Here is a 16,118-nt window from a genome sequence, read left to right on the forward strand (position 1 = left end):
ACGGGTATCACACAGAGCAATATTTACACATTTTGAATGATTTTGCTAGTTGAAAAATGCAGCTACTGACCCAGATTATTTTCCTTTACATTAGAGGGAAAAGGGAAAGCACAGATTCCCTAGAGAACCATACTTAAAATAATATGCAGCTGAAAGACAGCCGATCGATATAATTGTTGACCTAATTGTTTTACTAATTGAAATTATCAGGTGTGCCAAGGGGGGACTTTTGATCTCATGTTCTGTGGTATGCATCTGGTAAAGTCCAGTGAGGGCAGTACTAGCATACTGGTGTTACACAGAGAGCTGGGAGACAAAATCTGAGCTCTTCATTTTGAGCCCCTTATTCCTATTTTAAGTGGAACAGCTGTCAGATCTGATTTGGGGTGGAAATCTGTAAAACCTCTGCAATGAATGTTTTCTTGTTAATGCACCAGAAAAGGTATCAAAAAGCCCAGTGCCAAGTAACGGAGAGAGTCATAAAACATCAGGAGTTTGGCTGGAGTGCTTCTTTCACAGCACTTAGTCCTCTACAGTTACTTACGGAGGGGATTTTTCACTGCTCGTTTCCCTCTGGATGTATCGCGGTCTCGGGTGGGATGATCTGCCAGGACAGCTGCAGCCAGCAGGAGTTAACAGAGCCAAGAACGAGATTTGTTAGGGCAAAAAATCAGGGTTTCTCCCTCCCTAATCCTCCATGAGGAGCTCCTCCTTCCTTGCTTCTCCCTGGGGGGATGCGGGACTGGCTGCAGAGCTCATCACAGGCAGGGAGAAGTGAAGCACTTCTCCATTTCTTTTACAGATAATAATGCTTTTCCATAATAATGAAATTGAGAGCAACTCAAAGTAGGTAGGTGGAAATGCAGTAGGACATAAACAGAAGAAATGAAGCAGCTATAAAGAGAGGAAGGGGAGCAAAATAATTATTGGCACTTAGTTTTGAAACCTTTTTGAATGCTTCACAATGGTAGTTAGGTGTGTGGTTTTTTGTTTCCTTTTCTTACATATATACACAATTTTCTTATGACTGAGAGACTTTAAGTATAGTCACATTATAGAAAGTTGTTTGTGTACCAGATATGGGCAGATGAAGATAGGTATTTAGATTTAAAAAAAAAAATAAAATGTTACAGAGGCATATTATGGCCTCGGCCGCATCATTAGGTGATGAAAAATAATTCCCCTGACAGCTGAAGGCATGTAATTAAAATATTCAGGGAGTTACCAGTGAAAACTAGTATTTCTCTTGCTGTAAATATGGAAATCCAACACAGAGCATGCGGTGCTCCTGTGGCTAATGAATTCAAAAGCAAAGCCAGGAGCTGGAAACATGCAGAAACTCCCCACTGCAGGGATCTTTAGCACCATTGTGTGCCTCTGTAGCTGAGACAATGGGAACAATTTTATGCTAATCAGCGGAAATAAAATGCAACATTTTGGTACAAGAGAAATTAGCTGACACCAGCACTTGAACTTTTCTAAGCAGAAGTCTTGGTTTGTTGGTTATCAACGTGGATAATGCTATCAGGCACTTCAAACCTAATGCAAATTCTGGCAACTAGAATGTTTGCAACTTCTTTATCTTCCTTTTTTTATTTTTTTTATTTTTTTTTCCCATTTTGTCTTTAGTATCTTAAGGGATATAAACCAAAAGTTCTTTGCAATAACTTATTTTTCCTTTGGGTGGAAGGATCCACTACTTTCACACGTTTAGGTTAAATGTCCCGATTAAAGGTACTTAAAAGTGATTGATAATATGTCCTCAGAAAACAAATACAAAATCAGAGGCAGTGGCAGAGAGAGGTCAAAGGCAAAGGGCTGGTGGAGGTGAATGTGGTCAAGGAATAGGGGATGATAGGCAGAGGAGGCTGCGTGAATGTGTGTGTGTAGGGATGTATTCTGGGGAAAAGTTTCTGTTGAATTGCCTGTCTGCATTTTCAGACAATTCTGCTGCCATACCAGAGCTTTTCCAGACTTCTCTACGTAACTCCTGGATAATGCATGTGAAAATATGTTAAATGAATACTTTACATCATCGTTCTATGTTCATACTGAATGTTGTATTGCAATTTAGGGGGAAAAAAAAAGATTTTTATATAGAATTTTTCCTTGCAAATGAGAGTTCTGCCGCTTAAAGTAATAGTGAAATGAGATAGGTCAGTCAAGGTGTTGCTTGTTACAGTTTTATATAAGCATACTACTCTAACTGGGAGTCTAATTTTGACTTTGGGAGGCAAGTTAAGCGGGAACTGTGGGCTTGATGCATTGGATTGGAATGAGAATGAAGTCAAATACGACTGCTTAAATTGTAGATCTGATGAGGATCTCACAATGAGGATTCTGAGAAAGAGGATTTTCCGTGAGAGAGAGCAGACCCCAAGGGGAAGTTACACAGCTTCTGTGAAATTACTGGGTGCACAGTTCTGTTTTTCACCATACAGACACACAAATCGATCTGTGGAGCTACTTTGGATGTAGATGTAGAAACATGGAATGAGGCAGTACCTTTGATTAAAGAAGTTATTCACTGTCTCTGTGAAACTGATACAATGGGTCTGTCTCTGGGGTAAATACTGTTTGTCTAACAAAGCCTTTCTTGGATAATTTGCATTAGCTTGTGCTGAAGTATTTACCGCTACTCGTGATTTTTAGTAGCCCAAGTACTGCAGAATTGCTCTGATTACATGGTAATAAACTATATCTCAGTGTCCAAACGAGTGCAGATGTTCAGCCACTAGTCTTGCATCTCATCCATTAAAAATATCTGAAATAGCTTTTCAAAATGAAAGCCTTTTTTATGGCAAAAATAAGGGCTGCCTTAGAAGGCGACGGAGAGGGAGAAAGCAGCTTGCAATACCAGCATCACAAAATATACTGCAACTGGTTGGAGAGCAATCTTAAAATACATGCAGAATTTGTTTGTAGTCCACAATATTAAAAGGTCTTCTTTTCCCAAGGTAGTCATAACTACTCTTTATTATTTTATCGATAAAATGCAAAATATTTCAATTGACAAGTCAAAGGAAAAACAAAACAAACCACTATACGCTTTTGATGCTCTCCACAGTAAAAATGATTTCTAGAAAGTCTTTTTTTATCAAAAACATGCCTTTCAAACTACTTAGGCCAATTTGCACATAATGAAAAAGACACTTTGTAAACACTAACAGAAAAAATTTGACTGTGCTAGGAAGTAGCTATACTTTAAGTCAAAGTTTGTGTTCTGTATGTTTTGATAAATTCTGAGTATGAGAATATTTATATTTAGAGTGTAAGCTGAGCTGGGTTTTGTAAGACTGTAGTTATGATTGTTCAAATATTTAGATATATATATATGTGTGTGTGTGTGTATTTACATGTTTATATATAAACATAAAACATCAACTTGGGAAATGTTTTAATGCTTTCTCCCCCTAGCTGCAAGCTGAAACAAGTGGCAGTTTTATTCTGACCCTAGGACAGGCCCCATACCAGGCACAAGTATATTATACTATTCAAGGTAACACCTCTCAGATGAGAAATATTTAGGTTGCACTATGTGGGGTTATTAAAGACCATATTCTCCTTTTTTGTCCATTAAATCATGCCTACCTAATTATTTCTCAAGTGAAATGTTCATTTTATTGAGGCTTTAGCTGACTTGTTCGGGCTCACAATTCTATTCTATATGCGAGAGACTCTAAATTCTTTCATTGAGGAACCCTCTTTGCAGCTTAGATAGCCTTGTGTGTTGATGTGATGGATGTATTATGTGAAAAATATCTCTCGCAATCCAAATGAGGTAAATAGAACCAGAGGTAAGAGGCAGGAAATATGTTCAAGTTCACTTTTTTATATTGTGAAGTTAATGTTACTGAAACTTTTTGTAACCTGCTCAAGCACATTAAGGATTAAACCTTCAGGTTTAAACTTTCATGAATCCCCTAGGAAATTCAGAATTTTCTATGTACCAGTGAGTACAATGCCTTTTGGATCTTGGATTTGCATCTTACTACAGATGTTTTAAAACTTAGTTTCTTTAGATAAATTGCTCATATTTTTCATTTGCCTCATGTGAAACCTAACTCAATAATCAGAATGGTATTTATGAAACCTACCACATCTTCATTCTTCCTACTCTCCTAAATCTCACTGAAAGAAATGAAAAACTAACCCTTTTGTGCTTGCTGTTGCACAAAGCTATAGAACGACTGTGTGCGTGAAGGGTGTAACAGTTTGAGCTTTAACTTTCTGGGGTGGTGAGTTCAGACATCCCAATTCCTGTTCTACCTTCCACCACAATCTTTCTGGCCCAGAACTTTAAGTAACTTGGCACAAAATTACCCCTGCCTTCCTAATGTCTGAATTTAGCCTTGTGGTCCACATTTTCTAAATATAAAGCGTAGAAGGAGCAGAGCAAGAAGAGGTGCAAGAAAAGGGCAAGGTCAGAAAGTGAAAAGAACGCAGAGCTTCCACGTTGCATCAGGTTTAAACTAAACACAGCTATCCCTGCTTTCTGCCATTGTCTTCTGTCTTGCTCCCAAGGCAGTTTGAGTTTATTGGAACCTAGTCCATCACACAAATAAAGACAGACCTCATATGTTAAAGAGGTGTCGAGTAACTACTTGCTGCTTCTAACCACCTACTGGAGAAGAAATGGAGTCTGCTGGGCCTCCTTCCCCCTGGAATAGAAAGGGGTGGATGTGGATATATAAAAATACATGCACATGGGCCTTCTGCATCCTGCTTTGTCGGCACTTGGCACGCTAATACCCTCCTGTCTATCTCAGTGTCCTGCAGTCAAGACCAAGAGAAGGTGTGAAATAAATACAGGGCTGAGAAGTTTTTCGCTTGTGCTTGCAGTGGTGTAGAAGCCGTTACTGGTCCAACAGCAGAGCCTAGATGAGAATTTCCTTGTGTTGGTTCACTATGTTATTACAACTTCCTTTCATAAAAATGGGCTGCAGAAAATAGATGAAGGGTATTTATCCTGTCTAAGACTGATGCTTGTGTTATAGAGAGAAACTGCAGAGCAATAGCTTGGCGAAGAATCTCTTTTGACTTAGAGATATCAAAATACGTTCTGTATCGTTCTTTTCAGGGCTACTTCAGGCTTCAGAAGAATTGCCACTTTTGCAGTCAAATCCAAGTAACATCTGCTCTATGCAACCAGTCAATATTGTGGAAAAGTTCAAAGAATGAAGATCATTAGTAGTGTCAGCTTTACAACCAGAAGGTAATGGCATTAAAGTGAGCAAGTATAATACCCAACAATACCAGGCTCATTAACCAGTGATTTATCATGATGAAAAGACCTGTTTAACCTTTAGTCTTCACATGCTTTCTGTTTTTAACAAAAAGACCTATTATTTCTAGTTGTCAAGTGATAATTTGTGGGTTGTTAAAGGGATGTATTAAATTATACTTTAAATGATTATACACAATTACACAAATATTACATTTGCATTAGGGTAAGTGGAAGATATGATTTTTTTCCCCTCTCCTTTTAATTTTGTTCAGTCACTTGGAAAGTAAAATGAAGGCATTATGTATATCAAGGGTATCAATACACGACTTTCAAGCAAGTGAAATCAAGTCTGATGTATGCACGAAGTGACAACAGTTTCACAGAAGCAGCAAGATCCACAAAATATTTTGAGGGCTGCATATGCTAGTGCAGGAAACTTGTTATTGCCTCTGAATAAACAGGTGCCTATATCTGACTGTCTTGGAAAATCACATTTCCTCGATCCGTCTGCTGGGATATTTCACTAGTTTGGTTCGATTTTTCTTGGAAAGGGAACACTACTGATTCTAGACAGCTTTGCCTGTTGCCATTTAACCTTGTCTACAGCAAATCTGCCAGTACAGTTTATTCTGACCTATAACATCTGTGCCTTACCAGCAATAAGCCTCTCTGAAAATGTCAGTTCTGACAAATTGTGCCAAAAGGTATTGTGGCTTTTGTGACGTAGACAAATGCCCATCAAGGATTGGAAAGACCAAGAGGCTCTTTTCAGATCTCATTAGATCGTTTGTGATCTAGTTCAGGTTGCAGGTCACTTGGAGCACTGTGTCATCTACTGTGTAGTTTCCCAGTTTTTCTACCTAACCATTTTGTTCTCTCTCCTTAGCATAACATAAGGATTAATTCTTAACTGGTTTGGTAGTTCTTCATATATGTCTGTAGACGAAGAGATGCTAGAGACATAAACTAACATGCAAGAGCAGGTGAAATACAGTGATTGTGGACTCCACAGTTGTTTTTACAACTGTCTTCTGAATGTTGTACGCAGTTTGTTTTGAAAATTCATATACACATTGAAGAAAAGCAAGTCAGAATTTAAGAAGTTAGGTTTTTTTTGATGCAGTAGTAGAGATATCATATACAATATTCAAATGAATGATGCAGAATTATTTTCTAATCTTTAAAGTGTTTTTAAAGGTTCTCCTGATTTTTACAATGCAAAGGCAGTGCAGTGATTTACAGATACTGCCATATTTGTGACAGTTGTTCTGAAGTAGGTATGCAATCAATATCTTCGAAATGAGAAGAGATGTAGGGCATGTTATCTCAAGACATATAGCCACAGTGTTTGAGATAATATTGAGAGATCTAAATAAGTTAATATCCTCTTTTTCTGCCTCTCTACAGTACTAAAATATTTCTCTTTTTCCTGCTGTGAAAATGTTTTAGAAGATTTTTTTTTTTTTGGGCGGGGGCAAAACTCTGAGTGTTGCATTTTTGGTGATGCTTACCCTTGTTTCCTTAGTTGCCATTTTTAGGTCTGGAGAATTTGTTTTGTGTTGTATTACTGTTTACCAGTTTGGCTGCCGAATAGTCCTGGTTGTTAAGAAATTGTTTGAAATGCTTGCTGCACTTGAGATACGGTTTTCACTGAAAATAAGCTATGGTGATCCCTTTTGATCCATCATTGTGTGACAGGATACTTATTCAGGTTTTTGGAGATTATTTTTTTCTTTTTATTAGTCCAGATTTTTCAGTGTTCTCCTTGATATGGGAAAAGCAAATCCCTGTCTCCCTTCTACAATAGTGACTGGCGTAAAACAATGGAGGGGACAGGGGAGAGGAGGTGAGCTTCCCTTCTTTCTTGTAGGTGGTGTTTCACTGTGTATTAAATGAATATTGAGTGAGATAGGAAATGTAAAATACGAATTGATGAACCTCATGATTAAGACACTGATCTCAGAGAATAGATACTCTGGATGCCAGCTTCAAAGGACCATTGATTTTTTTTTTAATGCATAATAGAATTGCATTAATATGAGCAATTGGCAATCACAGACTCTCCATGTCTTCGTACTGCTTGGTAGTTTTAGTGCTTTTTTAGAAGGCCGTCAGGGCCTTTCAAGGAAAGGAAGAATTTAAACTGAGTCCTCTGAGGGATCTAACCACCAGGTTACTGAAGGGGCTGTAGACATATCAACATTTCTCTCAACACAGCCATTCCCTTTTGTTATCTCCCCCTCCACCCCCTCCCTTCTCTCTTAAAATAAATGAATAAATAAATATTATTTTGAAATATTTCATTTTATCTCTGAAGATATATATATATATATATTAATGAAGAAGCTAAAAAATAAATCTAAACTGTACTCTTTGTATCAGTTGAACTGAAAAGTCAGTTACTTGCTTATTTGAGAGGATCAGGCTCCTAGCAGAAAAGCTTTTAGTATGAGGAATTCCCAGTCCTTTCCTAGCAGTCCTGTAGTAAATGGGGATCCTTTCTTCCTTGGGCAGCAGTCCCTGATTTCTCTGGTCGCTGCAGGACTCAGCAGCTCGGGTGAAATTCGGGCCCCACAGAAATTTTGCCTTTGACTACTGCAGGAGCAGGGTCTCAGCTTTTGTCTTTCTTTTGCAGTTTGATAGCGAGGGGGAGGGTAGCAGGAGACACAGAAGTCCCCAAAGGAAAGAAAGAAGCCAATTTTTCTCCTTTTTTTCCTATTTTTTCTTTCTTTCTCTTTTTTTTTTTTTTTTCTCTCTGCAGTTATAAGATTTGAGTGATTGACTACAAGACGTTAAAAAAAAAAAGGGAGGGGGATCTCTCTCCCTTGGTTTGCAGTTTTGCCTGAAACAGAGCTTTCAGTACATTTTTGCCTGTGGAAAGGAACTCAAGATGCAAATAAGAATATGCTTTTTTTTTTTTTCCTTTGAAAACAGGGAAAATTATGGAATTTTCTGCTTGAAAAAAAAAAAAAGTGAATGGTCCAGTTAACAAATTCTCACAGAGAGGAGGGAAAAAAAGCAAGCCAGAAGAATTTGGCAAGTTTGGCTTTTGCTTGCAAGTATTTGTAGCGCTCTGGTGGTGATACCAGATGAGTTTTGCAGCTGTAAGAAGTATTTGCTCTTTCTGGGTTCAGTTTTGTGAGTTCCCGAGTGTTGTCTCTCATGGACCAGGCTGTTTCAGGTTACGTTATCTCAGAGATAACCCACATGTTGGAGTGCTTTCCTAAATGGGGATTGAAATAAGTGCCGCTGAAGCCTGTGAGGAATTGCGGTGTAGGAGATGAGAAGCAGCATGGTGCCTGCAGTGAGATTACTCAGAAACTGGAATGTGCTTGAAGCATCATCTGGACTTTTCTTCGGGGCTATCTATCCGGTTAGATGGATTTCTATTCATTTGGCAACACTGAAAAACGGACATTGTATGTTTATTCAGGAAAAAACAAAACACACAATTTACAGGAGTTATTTTATTAGGTTGTTTCCAGTCTTACTTGCTCTAATAAGCCAGAAATGTGCCATCAACATATTTCTTTAGTAGTACCCCCCCTGAAAATTAAAAGGATGGATATATGTGAAAGGTACATTGTGCAACTGCTTTGAAAGAGAGCTTAAAAGCAGCCCGGCAGTACGGCCAGAACGGGCTCAGCGGCTCGGCACATCGCGTGGTGTATATCTACATACACATTAAAATGCACTCAGCCTCAGAACGGGCTTTCTGCACTGCTTCTACCCCGCTACCCCCCCATTCTGTGCTGCCTGACAAAAGGTTTTCAACAAAAGAAATTCTTCCTGGTTTGTAAAACAGTTGTGTAAAACTTGGACTGTAAAGCCACAGTTGACTGCTTTAATGTGGAACAGTTGGGAGGGTGGGGAATCGCTGGCAGGTTGGGACAGGACACAGCAATGGTGCCCCTATTCTGTTGAGGGTCTACTTAGTCACACCACCTGCTCCCCCTATTCTTTCAAAGGCAAACCAGTCACGACAGTATGAACAGACGGATGTTTAGCCTCAATACCTTGGACACACGGCACCAGACGGAGCAAGGGGAGTTAAGAAAAGATAAATTAAGTGATCAATAAAGATAAGGGACCTGTTTAGCAGTAAATGGTGGGGACAGAGCCGGCAGAACAAGGGGTGAACGTGTGTTAAATAATGCAAGTGTGTGTTCAGCTAAACTCAAACTTTTCAAATCCGTGTATTGTTCCCCAAAAAGCCTTTTTTTCCCCCAGCATTGGTTAATTCTGTTTTAGGTAGATGCAGTACAGTGTCTGCAGGCACATACGAGCTCCCCAGGCCCACGTCTCCTCGGAGTCAGCTGCACCCTTTGGCACTTGGCTCGAGTGCAAGGAAAGGGATGAGAAAGGGGTCTGTGTCTGGGGTTAAGTCTGCGACCTTGTCACACCTCCTATCTTCCCTGTAGAAGGGAAAGTGTAGTAAGGAGCAATGAAGTTCTGACAGAAAATAACTAACAGTGTTTTGACAGCTGATTGACAGGTAAATGATCCAAAACCATGGGCTTGCTCTAACTGGCTATCCCACTCTTTGTCTCAAGGGCACTCCTCTTGTTCTGTCCTTCTGCTTAGCATAGTCAAGGTCTTGACTTCAGGCTTAGACTACAAAGCGTGACTGTAGTTTAATAACAAGCAATAAAATCAGCCTACGGTGTTGATTCACCTTTGGGGTTAAAAAGCATGCAGTTGAAAAGCTGCAGAAAAACTGTTTAGTTTTAGGTACCAGTGGCTGCACCATAGAAGAGGTTCTTCCACTCTTTGATACCTATAAAAGAAACTACTGATGTAAAGGACCATGCAAAGCCCAAAAGAGTTGCTTGGGGTTAGGAGAATCATAGAATATCCTGAGTTGGAAGGGACCCTTAAGGATCATCAAGTCCAACTCTTGACACCGCACAGGTCTACCCAAAAGTTCAGACCATGTGACTAAGTGCACAGTCCAATCTCTTCTTAAATTCAGACAGGCTCGGTGCAGTGACCACTTCCCTGGGGAGCCTGTTCCAGTGTGCAACCACCCTCTCTGTGAAGAACCCCCTCCTGAGTCAAGCCTAAATTTCCCCTGCCTCAGCTTAACCCCGTTCCCGCGGGTCTTGTCACTGGTGTTAATGGAGAAAAGGTCTCCTGCCTCTTGACACCCCCTTACGAGGAAGTTGTAGACTGCGATGAGGTCTCCCCTCAGCCTCCTCTTCTCCAGGCTGAACAGGCCCAGTGCCCTCAGCCGTTCCTCGTACGTCTTCCCCTCCAGGCCTTTCACCATCTTCGTAGCCCTCCTCTGGACACTCTCCAACAGTTTCATGTCCTTTTTATACTGTGGTGCCCAGAACTGCACACAGTACTCGAGGTGAGGCCGCACCAGCGCAGAGTAGAGCGGGACAATCACCTCCCTCGACCTACAAGCGGTGCCGTGCTTGATGCACCCCAGGACACGGTTGGCCCTCCTGGCTGCCAGGGCACACTGCCGGCTCATATTCAACTTGCTGTCTACCACGACCCCCAGATCCCTCTCTTCTAGGCTGCTCTCCAGCGTCTCATCGCCCAGTCTGTACGTGCAGCCAGGGTTTCCCCGTCCCAGGTGCAGAAATTTTTACTGCACGTTTGGCATGTGACGGTAAAATTCTGCAACACGCACAGGGTGTGGGAGGAACAGAAATTACGTTCAGAGTCTGAGTCTGGAAACTTGTGCCTGAACAGGGAAAAGCAGGGGATGTGTTTGATCAACAGGCTCAAGCGCTCTCTTCTTACAAGAGAGAAAAAGACAGCACTTCAACTATTTTTAAGGTATAAATCAGCTCTGGAGAGCTGCATGCTCATGCAAATGCATATTTTGGTATTGGTGCTTTTATTTTTTTATTTTTTAATTTATTTATATATTTTTTAGAGGAACAGAAGTTCAGTCCCATCAATTTTTGTGCAGCTATCCTGGGAGGGCTGGGAGCTGTAGATACCAGCACCAGGATTTCTCAGTGGTAGGCCGAGATGAGCAATGTTTTACTTGGTTAGGAAGGAAGTGCCTCGGTGCAGGAATAAATACTGGATTGCATTATAGCAGCAGTTAGTAACCTATCTGGTTAGTGGCTTTTATGTCAAAGAGAACATTTAAATTAAAATAAAATGTTTTTGTGTCTACCAGGTGAAGGCTGTACTTTTCCTTTTCCCTAAGGTAAATGGAGCTTGCTTCTGCTCTCGCTCAGTGATACAGAAAACCAACTTCAGCTAAAGTGCCTTCAAAGGAATGGGGATGAGTGCAGGACTTAGGCCCTGTGTCCTCTACAAAATAAAATGTGAGACAGAAGAGTTTCTCGGAGCCCTGTAAAGCATGCCATGGTCAATAATTAGGTCAAAATGAGGCTTGCTGGTAGCCTCTATCTATATATGTGTGTATGTAGAGAGAGCAGCAGCAGACGTGCTGGGGACCTCACGTTCTTTGTATCTGCCACCAGCGTGCCCTCGCTTTGAGCATCTTCTTGGTGTTAAGTGTGGCACTAATAAGAAATGTTTTAGCTATGTGTTCATCCAAGGGAAAGTGGCCCTGCAGGTGCTGCAGGTGTTAACCACAGTGCTTCTGTGTCTTGAAGAGATGTAAAGGATGCTTAAAGCGTGCTCTGAAGCACGCAATAGAAATGAGGCAAATTGGAATTTCAACATCTACACAGTGCGTTCACGTGAATTCTTACTGCCATGTTCTTTAAGAACTTATAAGCCATGATTGATAATGAAATCCTTGAAGAGGAGGAGATGTGGTTTGGATGGTAATAATGCTTCAGAACAGTAACTATGACAGATTTTTGTTTTGTTATTAAATATTTACTATTTTTTTATTTTTTTTTTAAGGAAAAAAAATGTGCAAGATGTTTTCACAATGGTCCATGTCATAAACACAAATCTTTGTAAGCTCAAGAGTCTATTTGGGTGTTAGTTTTCCATGGTAGCTGCATCTTCATGGACTAAACCTTGGAGGATCTTGGAGGCCATGGAATGCAGCTTTTGGGCTGTCAGAAGCAGGGTGAGAAGTATGTACCATTCTCAAAGAAGCCGTGATACATTGTTTATGTCACAGTGTCACAAAATGGTTGAGGTTGGAAGGGACCTCTACAGATCATCTTGTCCGACCTGCCTCCAAATGCTTGACTTTTCTTGATATCAGCAGGGCCCTTTTGTGGTTTGAGTAGAGAGCAACTGCCATTGTTGTTGAATTTGATAAAAACAAAAAGTTAATAATGTACCTGTTTCTCAGTCCAGTTTTCTGATGATGGGGCTTACTGTATGAAAAATCAATTTCCTTGGCCATCTTAATCTTGACAGCAGAAACTTTGTCAAAGGTGTTTTCAAGGAGGAGTTGAGAGTACAATTTGAATTTTACAAAGCTTGAAAAGTAGTCATTGTTTTTTCTTGAAATTTGGAAAAAAATAATGAATCCTATGCTAATTGTTGTGGCTGGAGGCATACTATGATCACATTCCTACTGTGTATGTGTCTTGGTACAGAAATACTCCACAGGTCTGTTATGTTGGTTGCATATAGCGTGATTTGTTGGACTAGGAAAAGGCCTTCTCGAGTTATAGAATCATAGAAACATAGAAAACTTAAGGTTGGACAAGACCTTGAAGATCATGTGGTCCAACCATCCCCCTACCACCAGTATCACCCACTAAACCACGTCCCTGTGCGCCAGGTCCAAACTTTTCTTGAACACCCCCAGGGATGGTGACTCCACCACTTCCCCGGGTAACCCGTCCCAATGCCTGACTGCTCTCTCTGAGCAGAAATGTCCCCTCATTGTTCTAATTGTTGAAAGGTAGTGCTCTTTGTTCAATTCTTTGTTTTAATTGTTGAAGAGTAGGGGCATGAAGTTTCCATTTTTCCACTCACCGGTGACATCGCCTGAGTGCCAGGACTTTTCAACTATGACAGAGAGAGGCTTGGCAACTCCGTCAGCCAGTTCCCTCAGGACCTTGGGATTCATGTCATCAGGTCCCATAGACTTGTACTTGTTCAGATCCTTCAGGTGGTCTCGAACCTGCTCTTCACTTCCAGTGGGTGGGACTTTGATCCCCCAGCCTGCATCTACGGGTTCAGGGAAAGGAAAGGCTTGGGAAGGCCGTCTGCCAGTGCAGACAGAGGTGAAGAAGTTGCTGAGTACCTCAGCCTTCTCCAATTACTCGGATATAGAAAGTCACTTCTATTATAAGAAATTAGCCACCTATAATTGCTTATACCCTAATATTTTCACCCTTTAGTCTATTTTCACCCTTTAGTCTATTTTCACAAGTGTTAAAGATTCAAACCCATGGGGACTGCTCCTGTCACCCCAGCGCAGCAGCCCCAAGGAAGCTGGGTCCTCTCTCGTGCTCTTCCTCCAGGCTCTGTGCAGGAGATGCCACCTCTCGCGCAAGGGCTGGGGGATGGGAAAGAAGCACTCTCACAACCTCTGAGAATTGGCAAGAGGTGTTTATTGCCAGGACATCCTGCAGGTGACCCTGCGGGATGTCCGTGCTGTTCGGTGGCCCCAAGCTAATGCTTGGGGTGGAGCCGGCGCGACGAGTAGGGAGCCGGGCGGGCACTCCTGCGCCGCTGTTTGTGCTGTCCGATGGTAGACAGCGAAGCCGTGCCGGGGCAGTTCCAGGTCTGATCTGGTGGAGCCGGGTCCACTTCCATTGCTTCCTCTGCCTCTTCGGCTGGACCCAGCTCCATGGGCTCCACGGCATTTGGCAGCAGGAGCAGCCAGTCCTTTCCCGGGACTGCCCACGTGGGTTGCCTGGCACTCGGAGTGTTCTCGGGCCAGGGTGCCGCGCCGGGGGCTCGTCCGGTTCCGTGCCTAGGACCCACGCCGCTGTCCGGTTCATTTCCGTGCAAGGTTATCACGCTGCCGTCTTTTTTACGGCCACGGCTGGGTCCCGCGCTGTAATCCGGACCACTGGCACGGCTCTGCTCCCCACGGCTGTCTGTGTGGCGCCGCTCCTTTCGCTCCACGCCACCGTTGTGACACCGGGAAGGCCCAGGCCCCCTGTCACTGTACAGCTGACGGGGTGGCCTGTTCCCCGCGTCCTCGCGGTGCCAGTGGTACCGCTGATAATAAGAGTACATGGGCTGCACGCCTGAGGTGTCGCGGGCACTGGTGTTTCTTGTGCCATAGGCGCGATCCCTTTGCCCATGATACTTCTCTTTCTCATTAGCTGCCTTTTTTCTTGGCTCTTGCCCGGACAGCATTGCTGCTCGTGCACGCCAATGAAGGCTGCCTCTCGCCTCCTTGCTCCTGCTCTTCTTCCTGCAGCACCAGCTGGCAGTCAGAGGGCCTCGAAGCTCAGCGAGTGGCGGGCCAGTGGCAGGGGGGCCCTTTTATAGGGCCTGGGGCAGGGGTGGCCACTGTGACCTCAGCCAGGCTCTGTGATGGAGTGGCCCAAGGTGGCTGTGTTGGGAGCAGCCTACAAGATGCCCTCGCGTGGAGGAAGGAGGAGGGTTGGGGGGCTGAGGGCCCCTTTTCTGGGGCTGGCTCCCCCGAGCCATTTGGCCTGCCAGAGAGAAGGGCTGCCCCATGGGATCCTGCCTCAACCCGTTTTTCTCCAGATCTCCCAGGGTTAGGATCTCTCATGAACAAAAGAAAACAACACCAACAAAACCAAAACAGGCCGATTCAAAAGGCTAAAGCAGTCAAAACTGAAGTACCCATCATGACTGTTAATAACTTGCAAAAGTTCATAGAATCATAGAATATCCTGAGTTGGAAGGGACCCTTAAGGATCATCAAGTCCAACTCTTGACACCGCACAGGTCTACCCAAAAGTTCAGACCATGTGACTAAGTGCACAGTCCAATCTCTTCTTAAATTCAGACAGGCTCGGTGCAGTGACCACTTCCCTGGGGAGCCTGTTCCAGTGTGCAACCACCCTCTCTGTGAAGAACCCCCTCCTGAGTCAAGCCTAAATTTCCCCTGCCTCAGCTTAACCCCGTTCCCGCGGGTCTTGTCACTGGTGTTAATGGAGAAAAGGTCTCCTGCCTCTCGACACCCCCTTACGAGGAAGTTGTAGACTGCGATGAGGTCTCCCCTCAGCCTCCTCTTCTCCAGGCTGAACAGGCCCAGTGCCCTCAGCCGTTCCTCGTATGTCTTCCCCTCCAGGCCTTTCACCATCTTCGTAGCCCTCCTCTGGACACTCTCCAACAGTTTCATGTCCTTTTTATACTGTGGTGCCCAGAACTGCACACAGTACTCGAGGTGAGGCCGCACCAGCGCAGAGTAGAGCGGGACAATCACCTCCCTCGACCTACAAGCGGTGCCGTGCTTGATGCACCCCAGGACACGGTTGGCCCTCCTGGCTGCCAGGGCACACTGCCGGCTCATATTCAACTTGCTGTCTACCACGACCCCCAGATCCCTCTCTTCTAGGCTGCTCTCCAGCGTCTCATCGCCCAGTCTGTACGTGCAGCCAGGGTTTCCCCGTCCCAGGTGCAGAAATTTTTACTGCACGTTTGGCATGTGACGGTAAAATTCTGCAACACGCACAGGGTGTGGGAGGAACAGAAATTACGTTCAGAGTCTGAGTCTGGAAACTTGTGCCTGAACAGGGAAAAGCAGGGGATGTGTTTGATCAACAGGCTCAAGCGCTCTCTTCTTACAAGAGAGAAAAAGACAGCACTTCAACTATTTTTAAGGTATAAATCAGCTCTGGAGAGCTGCATGCTCATGCAAATGCATATTTTGGTATTGGTGCTTTTATTTTTTTATTTTTTAATTTATTTATATATTTTTTAGAGGAACAGAAGTTCAGTCCCATCAATTTTTGTGCAGCTATCCTGGGAGGGCTGGGAGCTGTAGATACCAGCACCAGGATTTCTCAGTGGTAGGCCGAGATGAGCAATGTTTTACTTGGTTAGGAAGGAAGTG

General features: G+C 43.1%; 1 protein-coding gene across 2 annotated transcripts in view; it reads left to right on the plus strand.

The window, feature by feature from the left end:
• Nucleotides 1-16,118, plus strand: part of PRMT3 (protein arginine methyltransferase 3) — a 196,821-nt gene that overhangs the window by 56,599 nt on the left and 124,104 nt on the right. For both annotated transcript variants that reach the window (XM_072039135.1, XM_072039134.1), the window contains exon 3: nucleotides 5,081-5,215. In XM_072039135.1, the coding sequence (XP_071895236.1) occupies nucleotides 5,178-5,215 (38 nt within the window). In that variant the 5' untranslated portion in view covers nucleotides 5,081-5,177. The remainder of the gene's footprint in view (nucleotides 1-5,080; nucleotides 5,216-16,118) is intronic.

Source organism: Anas platyrhynchos, chromosome 5, assembly GCF_047663525.1.
Source record: "Anas platyrhynchos isolate ZD024472 breed Pekin duck chromosome 5, IASCAAS_PekinDuck_T2T, whole genome shotgun sequence".
Taxonomy (NCBI): domain Eukaryota; kingdom Metazoa; phylum Chordata; class Aves; order Anseriformes; family Anatidae; genus Anas; species Anas platyrhynchos.